The 15,889-nt window shown below is 35.3% G+C and overlaps 1 protein-coding gene across 1 annotated transcript; it reads left to right on the top strand.

The window, feature by feature from the left end:
- The first annotated feature begins 153 nt into the window (after positions 1-153).
- On the top strand, positions 154-14,770 carry LOC126752858 (protein teashirt). Its single transcript, XM_050463862.1, has 2 exons — positions 154-544; positions 11,743-14,770. Exons 1-2 carry the CDS (start codon positions 492-494, stop codon positions 14,678-14,680), a joined length of 2,991 nt encoding a protein of 996 aa, XP_050319819.1. The 5' UTR covers positions 154-491; the 3' UTR covers positions 14,681-14,770.
- Positions 14,771-15,889: the final 1,119 nt, after the last annotated feature.

Genomic DNA, 15,889 nt, shown 5'->3' with positions numbered 1-15,889 from the left:
AAAGTGTATACGTTTATAAAAATTAAAAATAAACAAGAAAATTAAGAGTAATTTAAAAAAATTTAAAATATTTAAAGAAAAATTTAAATATAATAAAAAAATTAAAAATTTCAAACAAAAAATTTATAAAAATTAAACAAAAAACTAAAAATAATTAAAAAGCATACAAAAAGGCCACAAAAATTCGAATAAAAGTATTTAAAGTTTAAAAAAAAATTCCATAAAATAAATTAAAAACAGTCAAATAACAGCCAATAAGTGCATAAAAATCAAAAATTTATCATAAAATCCATAAAAACTACTTTCGTCTCAAAAACCCCTCCACGAAATTCTCCGCCACAAGCCAAATTGTTATATTTCGATTGTGAAATCAAAAAAAAAAAAGTTTACAGAAAATTTAAGCCTAATTAAATAAACATTAAGCGCAGCCAAGAGTTTTGCCAACGAGAATTTGTCGCCAAAATACCGCCAAAATTCAGCAAAATATAAATATGTTGCACGAAGCGCTCATGCTTGAGATCTACCGGCAGGCGCTCAACGCTGGGTAAGTTCAATAAAAAGCAATAGATTATATTATATAAGTAGAGAGAATATATTGTGATGCAGTTAATTATGTATAGAGCAGTTAATTACACGATGATTTTGATTGTAATAAAGAAGATATTTCAGTGACTTATCGATGCCTTAGAGTAGCTTTCTTTATTTGACATAGTAAAAATGTTCAATTTGTACTTTGCTCGAAAAATATTTAACATTGTAAACAAAATTAAGTTGGCGAAAATCAGTTTTTGTTAAATTCAAATTATATATAATGAGATGCAGCCAATTATAGCCAGTGAATTGCACGAGAAATTTGAGTGATTTATATATGGCAGCCTCAAGAACAACTTCAAGTGACTTATCGATGCTCCAAGGAAACATTTTTATTTAGCAAATTCGATTCTAAAGAGAAGTGGAAGGTTTTTTTGAATATTTTAACAAACCCTAAAATACTTTGATTTTCCAGCGAGCCAGTTTTTAGTATTTTTTGTTCAGGAAAACTCGTTACTTTTGTTTGAGGAAGACCAATTACTTATGAAAAACATATTTTGAGCTGACGAAAGGAGTTTTTGTCTAATTCGCATAATTTTTTTAAATTAAAAGTATGGAAGCATTCAAAGCTGTTGAATTTTTCAAGCCAAATTATAAAATGTATATGCTGGAAGACACTTTGTGAGGAAGTCAAGGAGGGCACTAGTATTTGTGTGACAAAGTTTAAAATTTTAACTAATTTTAAAAAGAAGCAGTTCAAGGCCTATTCCTATATAGTGAGCTGTTAACATGATAGTTAGGTCAACAAAACTGAAATATAACCCGAAAATTATATCGTCCACATAACCGATATATAACCGAAAATTCATATGAACATACAATTAGATTTACATTACCGGCATGGACCCGGAAATTTATATGGTCTGTCAACTCTCAACGAGACTGTCAACACAAGTTAAATTCGTTACTGTCTGTGGCATAATCAAGAGATAATTTTGTATATGAAATCATTTCAACAGTCTGTCCTTGCTATGCTATAGACTGACAACTGTTTTATACAACAAATTTTCAAGTTTTGATTTCAAGGCGTAATTTTGCAAAAGAAATAAATGTAGTCAGCTTCTCTTCTCAGCTACATGCTGACAGAAGTTGAATTAAAGAAATTTTAAATTTTATACAAAACATTTCATAATTTTGAATTCTGAAATTTATTTTTCTCAAATGTTAACAAATTATTTAATAAAATTCAACGAGTATGTCCAAGACCTATAGTAAATAGTTCTATAACTTTTAGGTTATGTATTTATGTGAACTGAAATGCATAACACCTATAATCCACAGGTGTCATATTCAATGTCAAAAAGCACTAAACCTAAGAATGAATTTCAATACAAAGGGTAAATTAAGGGTTAAACATGCGATTGTACATGGTATAGACATGCAATAAAGTAGCCGTTACCTAGTAAAGAAGAAGAAGTCAATATAATTTCAACCATATTGCAGTATGAGGAGAGTCTAAGGGTGAATTGTTAAACATGCAATGTACAGGTGTCTCAACACAGCTAGTAAAGAAGAAGAAAAAATATATCTAATTGAAATCTGAATTCATATTGATGGTTTTGAGGAGAGTTCTTATGAATACAGTGGTTCAGGAAGCAGTATGCACAGGATATAGTATATACATATGACAGATTGATATGGTCTCAGCCGATTCTGGAAGTTAATTTGATCATTTTCGAATTTTTAGTTCTTAATTTAATTGCTCAAAACATATTTTCGAATAATCGTTTAATATGAATAAAACTACTGAGAGACCTTTTTGGCTTATACTCGTAAATATGAAATCAGGTATTGTTTAATAAGTGATTATATGTAAAATAGATCAGCCGATTCTCAAAGTTATTTTGATCAGTTTAGAATTTTATGTCCTTAATGAAATTTCTCAAAACATTTTTTGCAATAATCGCTTAATATGAAAAGAACTGCTGAGAGACCTTTTAGGTTTATACTCGTAAATATGAAATAAATTTTGTTTTAATATTGATAATCTTTATAAGAACACACCTTGTGCGCTTTCAAATCAGAATACTGGTTTATTAGGCTTTCTAGTCTGTGATGATTTTCATATTCTTCTCTTTAATTTTCTCTAACACCATAATTTGTGTTATAAAATATTTAAGTAAGTTTTGCAAAACTTTTTAAAATAATTTCTGTAAGCTTCCGCTGTCAAATATAACCAATATGTAACCATCATATAATAGTTTTATAACCAAAACTCAAAACTTTGTTTCAATATGAGTTGTTTCTATAACATATACTATATGTAGGGACTGATTTGTCAGTGAATTCCCTGATTTTGACCTTTTGAGCTGATTCCCTGATTTTCGTGAAAAATGCACTGATTCCCTGGTTTCCTCCTGAATCGGCGGGTGGGTACATATGCAACTGGACTGATTTTGACTGAGACCTATATGGTAACCCTAACTATATATATGTAGCAGAAAATTTTCAGCTTCCATAGTCAGGTGTAACCAATATATATAACAATTTTATAACCAATACTCAACATTTTGTTTAAAATTTGGCGGTTCTATTATATTGTTCTTTCTTCGCCTGCAAACTTCTGAAAAGTGATGTTACGTTATTTAGGCGTTTTAGGTATAATATATATATTAAAAAAATTTTTTCAACAGAAAGAAAGCGCTCTCAGCTAACATTGAGTGAATGAGAGAAAATTCGAAATAGTAAAAGTATTAGCAAATACATCATATCCAAAGCATTAGATATTGATAAAAGTACTGGAAAGTATACATTTTTTTGAAGGAATTTTTAGTATATTATTTTTGAAAAATTTTTATGTGTCAAAAATACGCACAAAAACAAATATAAAGTGAATGGGTTCTATCTATACAATATACATCTGACATAGTATATAAAACACCGCTAGAAAATGCACAGCTAAATCTCACCGCTTCAAAAATGCAGCATAAAACACAACACTCATGCATTTTAGTCTAAATTTTTGCCATTAAATCCACATGTAAGCATATATTTGTTGTAAAAAAACATAAATTTTTTCAAAAACATAAATTTTAATGTAACATTACAATAAATCCAACGAAAATTGTAAATAAACCGATTATGAGTGATATTACGGTCGGCAGTTGCGCTCCAAAACATATGTACATACATTGTAGCGATTTGTGGCAACCGCAAAATATAGTTTATTGTACGCACCAACTAGTTAGCCGCTTTTAGTAAATCAATAAACCATATCTATACAAATTTTACAATACTAATTTTCTGCCAAGAAATTGCAAGCGGCGTGTTGGTGTGCCTCTGGCTTTGAGTTCATGCAAAACAATTCAACAAAAATGCATTTAAGTATATGCTATTTATCGGCATCTACATGTGCACATTACATTGCTATAATTAATTGGTCAAGTAGATTGCATGCATGCATGTATGTGTGTGTGTGTAACGCTTCTATGAACTTGAAGTAAAATAATAAATCTATTTGACTCGCCATTAATGGCATGACAGTTTTTTTTCTTTTTTTTTCTAATGTGTACATATGTATATACATAAAAGTAAGCCAAAGACAGGGTGTCTACAGTGAGCGAAAAATTATACTTAAAAAAATTATGTATATTTATACTTTGTATAGGGTATTCTAAGTGTGTCACGATGTTTGTGGCACACAAATTTAAACGTCGGAGATCCTATAAAGTATAGTATATACATACATACATATGTATGTATAATAGAATGGCGTGGCGAGCTGCGTCGATTTAGCCCATGCCCGTTTGCCTGTATATAAGCGAAATAGTCCTCAGCATTCGAGATATCGTTCTAAAACTCTGCACACGCGATTATTTCGCTAAACAGCTGCCTATTTGTCGGAACCGTCGATTTAGCACCACTATATGCTATAGCTGTCATACAAACTGAACGATCAAAATTAAGTTTTTGTATGAGAAACTTTTTTATATGATGAAATAACTTCATGAAATTTGGAGCAGATTAAACTCCAAAGCAATGCTGCAATATTTGAAAAAAATTTTGCAGATCGGACTACTATAGCATATAGCTGCCATACAAACTGAACGTACAAAAATAAGTTCATGTATGAACAACTTTTTCATTTGAGAATATATCTTAATAAAATTTGGTACTAATTATTATCCAAGCCAATGCTTAAATATTTCAAGACATTTTTTAGATCGGAGTACTATAGCATATAGCTGCCATACAAACTGGGAGTTGAAAATTAAGTCTTTGTATGAAAAACTTTTTTATGTGGCAAAATATCTTAAGGAAATTTAGTACAAATTATCTTCCAAGTCAAAGCTTAAACATTTGAAGAAATTTTCTAGATCGGACTACTATAGCATATAGCTGCCATATAAACTGATCGTTGAAAATAAAGTCTTTGTATGAAAAACTTTTTTATTTGACAAGCTATCGTCACGAAATTTGGCACGAATTATTATTTATGAAAATGCTACAATTGATTAGAAATTTTTCAGATCGGACTACTATATCATATAGCTGCTATACAAACTGAGCGATCAAAATCAAGTTGAAGATATTTTTATGCCCTTTTAGGCTATAAAAAGTGCACCTGTAAAGGGTATTCTGGCTTCGGGTCAACCGCATTTAACGTTTCTTTTTGTTTTTGTAAATACATATATACATCTACGTATTTACTTATGCATATATACACAATAACTCACATTAGCTCTGGCCAATACTTAATGAGCACTATAAATTATTAATATTTTCAATCTTTTTATATACAAACATACAAACTAATGTACATATATACGTATATATATGCACATACATATCTACATTTCTTAGTTATTTCATTTAGTTGCTCTCATTACATTGGCAACATGATTTGCGCGTAGATCATAATGTGTTGATAAATAATTGATTAGAAATAATGTCCAAGTGACAGTGAGTATTTTATAAAGAAAATAGTTAACTAATCGAGGCATTGAGTGTTGAATAGACATGAAAATAGATGTGTCCGGTGGATGTCATAAATTAGCGGAGACAATCAAATCTGACGTAATGGCGTCCGAATACCGTGCTATTTAATTAAAAGTGCTGTAAGTCGTAGATATAAAGTCGGATGTGAAATGCTGCGAGTTAACAAACAAAAAAAATAATATATATATATTTTTTAGAAATTATAGATTTGTTATATTGTTTTACAATTGCGTGATTTCGTATGCTAACTTGTGTAGTATCATTAATTTCGTGTACAGAGGAAATGAGTGATAAAGCGCGTGCTTTTTATGCCGCTGAAATAGGAAAATAGTTAGGTTTTTATTTTTGGTTTCTGAACTGATCTATAAATTTTCACCTTTGATTGAGGCGCGCTGTGATAATCAAAGGTTTGTCAAGTACTAAGTGCTAAACTCAAAGTTTAATTAATAATCAAGTTTATTTAATCAAGCGCAGCTTGTTTAAAATTATGGCATTTGTACTAGAATTAACACTTTTTTTAAAGACAAGGTCGAAGCGAAACAATACTGGTGACAGAACTGCTGATATGTGATGCAGAAGTATACACTGCTTTTATATAATTCATATTAAAAACTTATTTTGCTAAAAGTAGTGTATTAAATTGTATGAGATATATCTAAAAAAAAGTATATCTGCAGTTCTAACTGGCTTGTGATAAACTTTAGAACAAAAAAATTATATATCGTCACCTAAAACTCAAAATAACGTAACTTCACTTTCATAAGTTTAAAGGCGAAAGAAATGTTATAATAGAAAGCATTCATTTTAAAACAAAATTTGAGTTTTGGTTATATAACGGTTATGTATTGGTTATATATTAGTTATATATTGGTTATATAGTGGTTATATCTTATTTTACATATGTCGTAATATGTATGTATATGTAAATTACCCCACGTATATTGAATTTGAGTTTTGGTTATAAAATGGTTATATGTTACTTATATATTGGTTACATATTGCTTATAAAGATCTTAAATCTGTCAGCTATAGCTGACAATTGTGTGTTAAATATATGTAAAGTGATGTAAATAATCGTAAGCAATACAAAACTTAATTTCGATTGGTTTGATGTTAAGTTGTTTTAGCTTTTAGGTGACAATATGTTTGTCTATATATTTAAGAGTATACCCTGAAAACCTAAGTTTGTCACGCAGCTTGTAACACCCAAAAGAAAACGTCGGAGACTCTATAATTATATACTCTCTTTACTTTATATATAAATGTATATGTAGCGTGATGAGTCGGCTCAACTTTTTATTTTAGAAGAGTGTGGCGTAGCTCAGAACACAATCTAGAACAGTAACAGTCTGTGTTTTTTTTGTTTTTTTGCTTCCGGTCACTGTGTTTGATATTTAAAACATTAAGCTTTGCTAGCCACATTATATTTAGAATTTATTAGAAAATGCACTTTAACTTGCTAACTCACAACTTTTAGTTACTTTTTATTAAGGCTATATTTGAACTTTTATGAACACGTCTTTTTGAAGATTATTATTATAAACGCTTGTTGGCTTGCGGCGTCGCAGTTTGCCACGCCCCCTTTTGTGTGGCGCATCTCATATTTCACATACTTCTTTATTGGAGTTATAGTAGAGTTTTTCTTCATACTTTTTCAAAATCACTGCTACTGTTTCGGAGAAAATCTATGGTTTCGGAGCGTTTAAATAAGTTTTCGAAGCTTGGATATATCTCGGGTTTCAATCTTATAGTTTCCTTTGAGTAATGATAAAAAACGTATCTGAGGCTTTGTCGACTCTCACCAATTCCACTCACTTTAAATGCAAAGTCAGTTTTCTCCTTCTCTCACAGTCTTATTTCAACTTTTAATCAATCAAGTTTTGTTTTAAAATCAAACGTTTTGAACTACATCGTGGTTAATATATAGTTTGCGTTAAGATCTGAAGGCCGACATTCTGTTAGTTTTCCTTGCGGCATACTCGAGGTCTCCAGAGCTGATATATACTTAAAACTTAATCATGTAACTATGTAAGGGTTCGATTCACCTTTATCTTACTTTTTATCTTCAAGCCCAACTATTTTTTACTACACTTTTGTTTCCAAAATCAATATTAGTAATATATATATTTAGTAATCTAAATTATAGCTGGATATAAAAAGAAAAAACTACAGCAATAACGTATTTCGAACCAAGATTGTCAAATTTAACATTTATGACAAATTTCTAATGAGATTGGTCATTAAGTTCATTTATGACTTTTGCTTGTTCGTTTCGTCACATTTGAAGCATTGAAATGCCGATTGCGTTGATATATTTCGCATTCTGAAGCTATCTTAATTAATCAGACGTCCGAACATGTAGGAGGAGGAATCATACTTAGAGTATATTTGTTACAGGATTTCATTTGTATCAAAGCTTCTTCGAAATTATTGGATTAAAATATCCTAAACAGAGTATATTAAGTTCGTCAAGAAGTTCGAAATAATTAGAAGCAAATGAAGCAAAAGAAGCTCATATCTTTAAATTATATATATGAAAGATCAGGGAGTCCATATACAAAAGATTACTTACTGAGTCGATTTCGCCACGTCTGTTTGCCCGTCTGTATATACGTGAACTAGTCTCCCAGTTTTTGAGATATCGATCTGAAGTTGTGCACACATTCTTTTCACTCCATGGAGCTGTTCATTTGTTGAAAACGTCGATATCGGATCCTTACAGGCTATAGCTGCCATACAAACTGAACGATCAGAATGAAGTCCTTGTACGGAAAACTTTTTCATTTCATAAGTTACCTTCACGAAATTTGGAACAAATTATTTTCCAAGGCAACGTTACAATATTAAGAGAAGGTTAGAGAATTCAGATCTAGATCCGTCTGCTATATCCTATGGCCGTCATACAAACTGAACGTACTAGATTAAGTTATTGTATGAGAAACTTGTTTATTTGATGAAATATCTTAATGAAATTTGAAATAGATTAATGTCCAGGGCAACGCTTAAAGATTTGAAGAAATTTTCCAGATCGGAGTGCTATAGCTTATAGCTGCCATATAAACTGAACGATCACAATCCAGTCCTTGTATAGAAAACAGATTCTTATCTTATTTGTTGAGATATCTTATTTTTCAGTAGCCAATGAGAATATATAAGAAGCATATATATACAAACCGATCGATTAAAGTCTTTGTATGGACAAAATTTAAGAAGATATCTTTACAAAATTTAGCAAAGTTGATTGCTTACGACAACATTACAATTTCCGAGCATTTTGTTCAGATCGAACTACTGTAGCATATAGCTGTCATACAAACTGAACGCTAAAAATCAAATCCTTGTATCGAAAACTTTTTTATTTGACACGCTATCATTACGAAATTTGACAAAAATCCTAGACAAAGCAACAAGCTCCAAGCAAATTATTCAGATCCGCTCAATATAGCATATATAAACAGTGAAAGTATTATTTATTAATTACCAAAATTTCTTCATTATAAATCTCCACGCAAACGCTACTACCGATTTTATCTAAATAGTATTAGTATTTTTATTAAAAGGCATTGAAAGATAAGCAGCATAAATTACAACAAAAACTCGATTAATACATTTGCTTTATTTATCAGCAGCAATAAAAATCCGCAGCACATACATATGTACCTACATACATACCTACCACAACTTTGTATGCCTTTTCGTCTTCCACACATCAATTCTATGCTCACGCAGCGCTTTTTTTCTTGCTCATAATTTATGCACAAAACATTTAAATAGCGAGAAAACACCAGCTGTGGCGCGTACATTTGCACAATGCGCTGCCTGACGCCGCTCGAATTCATCGATTTGAGCGTGTACAAATTGACACATGTATGGATGTGTGTGTGTGTGTGTGTGTTTGTATGTGAAATTTATGCCACCAGAATGAATGAAGCTGGATAATTATTTGAGCGAGTGAAAGATATTTGAGACACATAGCGCAATCGAAGCGAACGAATGGCTGACTGGCCGGCTAGCGGGCTTGACAAGCGACAGGGTGGGGGGTTGGCGTTGAAAGGCGGAGTGAAAGCCACAGACGGCTGACTGTAAATAACGAAGCCATTCTTCAACGCCAAACGAATCAAGGCAATCAGCTCGATGTTTGTGCCATATATTATACTTATATACATATATATGGAGGTTTATATGTATATATATTAATATACAAGTATTACAGTTAGTTGGCGGGTTTATGTACACTAGTTGTACTATATTTGTATGTGTGGGTCATGTCTAATATGTAACTAGTGGCTTAAAACAAAGCGAAGCTGAATGCAATTCTTTTGTTGAGAGGAGAGACGCAGCTTTTATAGTGTCTTTCAAGACAGCATTTTGAAAGCGCTGGAATCAAATATTATTTATTATATTCCATATATTTATATAATTATATGTTTGTATAAATATATATGTATGTATGTATAAAATTTTTTTTTATGAAAACTTTGTGCTTTTATGCTTTCACATTCAATTACTTATATAAATATACATAAATAAAAAAATAATAAAAATATATATAAACACACACACACATGCCAACACACTTCTATTATCATTTTCATGCATTTTTGTTGGCGCGTAAACACGTCCCCATACTTGGCGTCCCTTCAACCAATAAATGTTGGCTTAAGCGCAGTCATCACATATGATTTGATTTGTGGCATTTTGATTTGTTTGCTCGTGAAAGCGCGAAATGCTGACAGTCGGTTAATAAATTTCAATAAAACACTGTTGAAATCAACTAAATTGATTTCGTCGAGCGTATCAACGCAATGAACGATTACAACAGATTTAAACAGCAAGCTAATAAACTCAGATTGGTTATGCGATAAGGTGTACATAACATATATATGTGCATGTATGTATGTACATGTGTTTGTATGCATGCTTTTGTGTAAAAATATATAGTAGTGTGATCATTAATAACGCCTTCGTGGTCTAATTTTTGAAAATGCAAGCACCGATTTTTGTTGAAATGCGTTAATAAATAAGTGATTAGTCAATTTAGGCCAGTTTATATGACAGCTATATGGTATAGTGATCCGATCTGAACAATATGTACCAAAGTTAAAGCACAGAAAATATCTATGCAAAATTTCGAGAAGATAGCTCTTGAAATTAAAAAGTTTTTCATACAAGGACTTGGGTTGGCTCAGTTAGTTTGTATGACAGCTATAAGTTATAGTAGTCCGATCTGCGCTGTATATTTGGAGGTTATTGAGTTGCCTTAAAAAATAATATGTGCCAAATTTCGTGAAGTTATATTAACAAATGAAAAAGTTTTTCATACAATGACTGGATTTTGATCGGTCAGTTTGTATGACAGCTATATGCTATAGTAATCCGATCTGAACAATATGTTCAGAGGTTATAGCACTGTCTTGGAAAATTATCTATGCAAAATTTCATGAAGATATCCCGTGACATTAAAAAGTTTTCCATACAAGGACTTGATTTTGATCAGACGACTTGTATGACAGCTATACGCTATAGTTATCTGATCTGAATAATACATTCGAAGGTTGTAGCACTGCCTTTGAATATTATCTATATAAAATTTCGAGCATATATCTCTTGAACTTTAAAAGTTTTCCATACAAGGACTTGAGTTTTATCGAGCAGCTTGTATGGCAGCTATAAGCTATAGTAGTCCGATCTTTAAAATATATTCTCAGCTTATAGAGTTGGTCCATGCAATAACTTGTGCAAAATTTCGTAAATATATCTTGCCAAATAAATAAGTTCCGCATACAACGACTTAATTTTGATTGTTCAGTTTGTATGACAGCTATATGCTATAGTGATCCGTTATCGGCGGTTTCGACAGATGAATAGCGCCTTGAAGAGAAAAGGAGGTGTGCAAAATTTCAGGTGAATATCTTGAAAGCTGAAGGCCTTGTACGCGTATATATAAACGGACATACGGAGCTGGATAAACCGACGCAGCTCGTCACGTAGATCAATTATATACTTTCTTAGGCCTCAGACGCTCTCTTTTAGCTGTTGAAAATATTGTCATAAGCTTCTACTCGTACATTTAAAAATGCTAAATTTAAAACATTATGATACTAAAATTTTTTTATGAAAATATACTTTTTTCATAGAAATTCAAACACAACATTTTCCATTTAAATCGCATTTGTCTAATTTCCGAATTCTTTATTTTTCTTCTCCTTGCAGCGCCTTGCCGACAGCACGTCCACGTTCCACAGAGTCGGCCAACTCAAGCGAGCGTTGTCCCTCACACGATTCCAACTCCTCGGAGAATGGTCGCGATAGCCGTGAAAATGCCAGCGTTGCCGCTGCCAATGCTGCCGCGGCTGCAGCAGCTGCTGCCAGCGCCGGTATGTTACCCTTGCCACCCTCCATGACTGCTACATTCCCAGCTGTACCTCAGAATCTGCCCGCACAGCCACCATCAATGGAGGCATATCTGCAAATGGTTGCGGCCGCCGCACAGCAATATGGCTTTCCATTGGGTGCCGCTGCCGGCCATCGTTTCCAGCTGCCATTACCAGCAGATGCGCCAGCACCATTCAAGCTGCCACCACAGGCATCGCCCACCGCTTCGAGCAACAATTCAGAGGCTTTAGACTTTCGCACAAATCTCTTTGGACGTGCCGCCTCTGCGGATCCGCCACCATCCGAGGAGGACGACGAGGATGAGGAAGCCAACGATGCTAATAATCCACTTGATCTATCGGTAGGTACGCGTAAGCGTTCGGCAGATGGTGATCATGAACCCGACTCCACTATCGGACAGATACAAGTTAAGAAAATTTTTAAAACCGATAGTCCACCATTGGTTGCGCCACCACCGACGGTGCCTGCAGCACCGCTATTGCCCGCAGTCAATCCATATTTGGCAGCGGTTGCTGCGGCAAACATCTTTCGCACCGGACAGTTTCCGGATTGGAATGGCAAGAATGATTTAGTCGTGGATCCGTTGGAGAAAATGTCTGATATTGTAAAGGGACCGCGTAAGGAGAAGTCTTCGCGTTCGTCATCGAGCACACCCACAACACCGGTTGCTGCCGTGCCCCCACCTACATCTGCCGCTTCCGTCAACACACAAAATTCCACAACACTGACCGCCTCTACAGAGGGCATGTCCAAGGCGCGACACAATATCTGGCAATCGCATTGGCAGAATAAGGGTGTGGCCAGTTCGGTCTTCCGTTGCGTTTGGTGCAAGCAGAGTTTCTCCACGCTGGAAGCGCTCACCACGCACATGAAAGACAGCAAACACTGTGGCGTCAATGTGCCACCTTTCGGCAATTTACCCAACACCGATCGTCACCATCAGCCACCGCCACCACAGGCGAACAGCGGTCAGCAGCACTCGCACAACCTACGTAAGCCACCAAATAGTGGCGGCGGCTCTCAATCCAACTCGTCTTCCACACCCTCCGCAGCGGCCAAAAATGCGTTCCAATATCGTGGCGATCCGCCAACACCGCTGCCGCGTAAATTGGTTCGCGGTCAGAATGTATGGCTGGGTAAGGGTGTGGAGCAGGCCATGCAGATCTTGAAATGTATGCGTTGTGGCGAAAGTTTCCGTTCGCTGGGCGAGATGACCAAGCACATGCAAGAGACACAGCATTACACCAACATTTTGTCACAAGAACAAACGATCTCAATGAAGTCCTCCGGTGGCGGCGATTCAAAGGATGGTCACAACAGTTTGAGCTCGGAGGAAAGTCGCACACTCAGCGCAGTGCTGACTTGCAAAGTATGCGATAAAGCATTTAATTCATTAGGCGATCTCAGCAATCACATGGCCAAAAATAACCATTATGCCGAACCGTTGATGCAGTCCATGGCCGGCAGCGCTGGCAGTCGCAAGCGTCCGGCACCAAAAAAGCGCGAGAAGTCGCTACCGGTGCGTAAGTTGCTCGAAATGAAGGGCGCACAAAATGACGCAACCGAAAGCATGGAGGCCAAGATGCAGCGCACCTACGAGAATGCCAAACGCATGCCACTCGAGGGCACCGGCATCGGACCGGGCAATGACAAATCGGATGCTGCGCTATTTGCCGAACGCATGCGTCAATATATAACGGGCGTAAAGGTGACCGACGATGAGGCTGCTAAGGCTGGCTTGAATGTAAGCGGTTTATTGAATAAAACTAAGTCACCGGATTTGGAACCGAAAAATGGCGCTACAAAGTCGGCAGCCGGCTCTTCGTCAGTGCTGAGCGCCATTGAACAGATGTTCACGACCAGTTTTGATACGCCACCGCGTCATGCCAGCTTACCAGCCACAAGTCCATCAAATTCATCGACTAAGAACACCTCACCCGTTGCCTCGAGCATACTTAAGCGACTGGGTATCGACGAGACTGTAGACTACAATAAGCCATTAATCGATACATCAGATCCATACTATCAGCATTACCGTTATACGAGCAGCGAACGCAGCGGCAGTGAGTGCAGCGCCGAAACGCATGTTGAGGCAAGAAAGATGGATGTGTCCACACCAGAAAAGCCACAATCCAACGAAATGCTGAGCTGCATGGAACCAAAATCAGCTGAGATCAAACGTGAGCACGAGTCACACAAACCAAAGTCCGAGCATGGTGACGTCATGATGGAACAAGCACCACAAATCAAAATGGAGATCAAGTCTGAGATTGAGGAGGAAGAGCGTGGCAATGAAAGCCCACAAAATGGCAACGCCAACGACTCAACTATGCAACATGTCGCCAATGGCGCTGATTTTTCAATTACCAACAACAACAATAATAATAATAACAACAAAGAGCGTAGTGTTACACCCACCAAATCGGTAGGTGCTATTAGTCCCGTAATGAATAAGGCGCTCGCACCGCGCAGCCCCACCGATAGTCATCGTTCCATTACACCAAAATCGCCAGCATCCAGTATTAAATCGTACGATGGTGAGAAGAAATATCCGAGCGATTCGTTGAATGCACTCTCCTCCATGTTCGACTCGCTTGGCAGTTCTAGTAATACCACAACACCGAATAGTCGCTCGCAGGCATCGGCAATGGCAGCGTCGTTAAGCAATAAAATCGATTCACCGGAAAATCTCACCACCTCAAATTCGCTTGCTGCTTTACGTCAATTTTGCATAAAAAAAGAGAAAACCGCTTAAATCTCAGCCTTTTGTTTTTCGTCTCGCGAGAGAGAAACAGATTTCAAAAATTTTTTGTTTGCCACCTGACGCCCTGGGTGTTGGGCTTTTTTGTGTACGAGTGGCGCGCTGCGGACGCGTCGTGTCCGAATGCTTTTTACAAGCCGCACTCCGCTATAAAAAGCTTTACGTGATGCGGAAGTCGGATAAAAATAAATCAAATAAAAAAATTCTTAAAAAAAAACGAAAAAAAAAAAAAATAAATAAATAAAAAAATTCAAAAAAAATCTGAGTGTGCGACTTTCCACAGCACTGCTTCAAACTACAAACGAAGAGTGGGATATGGTGAGATAACAAAGACTCCAAGAAGGTTCTATTCGATTCTTCAAAGTTTGAAAGCTGCTTTGAGGAATGCGTCTACAATGCGTAGAAAACAAAACGAGAGCGAGAAATATAGACGGAGAGAAAGAAAGTTAGAGGGAGAGAGAGTGCGAAAAGTACGTAAATGAGTCCAACCGCGTATTATGGGCGGGCTCCTGTGTGGGCGAACGAAAACTTAGTTATGCTGTGATCGTCGGCGTTTTGTTGCGGCAGTTCGGGAGTACTCACCGTGTGCATCACGGAACGAGGGGTTTTCTCCCGACTACGGCAAGCTTGTACGGACAGTGAGCACACAGCAGCAGAGAGGAAGCAAACAATTTTACAACAAAAAAATTATAAAATAAAGACAATTATTGATTGTGTAGAATATAATATGAAACAACATTAACTTAATGACCGAGGCAAATGCAAAAATTAAGCAGCCCCGCCGACACAACACGAGGTGAGTTAAAGAAAAATATATTTTTAGAGAGTTTATGTAAGGTTTTTATAAAATTTTATTAGTTTTTTAATCAAATTTTTTTAATGAAAGCTATTAAGTTCTCTAGAAAAAGTTTTAATAATTTCCACAAACTTTTAAGTTCTATTTTCTTATAAAAAATATATAGGCGAGCTGCAAAAGAATACTCGCTTAAAAAAGTCGCTAACTTACCTAAAAATAATGTATATCAATTGTTGTATTTTATTTATATATTAGTTCCTTAAAACAAATAAATTGGAGGACTCTTATAATCAGTTTGAATGCTGAGAGTTAAACTCATGTTTATATACATTTTACTATAATTTAAGCGAGTTGAGTGTTCTTTTGCTACTCACTTTGAAAAACTTGACTAAAACTCAGTACTTCGC

The sequence above is a fragment of the Bactrocera neohumeralis genome, chromosome 3 (assembly GCF_024586455.1).
Source record: "Bactrocera neohumeralis isolate Rockhampton chromosome 3, APGP_CSIRO_Bneo_wtdbg2-racon-allhic-juicebox.fasta_v2, whole genome shotgun sequence".
Classification (NCBI taxonomy): domain Eukaryota; kingdom Metazoa; phylum Arthropoda; class Insecta; order Diptera; family Tephritidae; genus Bactrocera; species Bactrocera neohumeralis.
Note: the sequence above shows the minus strand (reverse complement) of the source record. Positions and strands in the feature narration are given on the sequence as shown.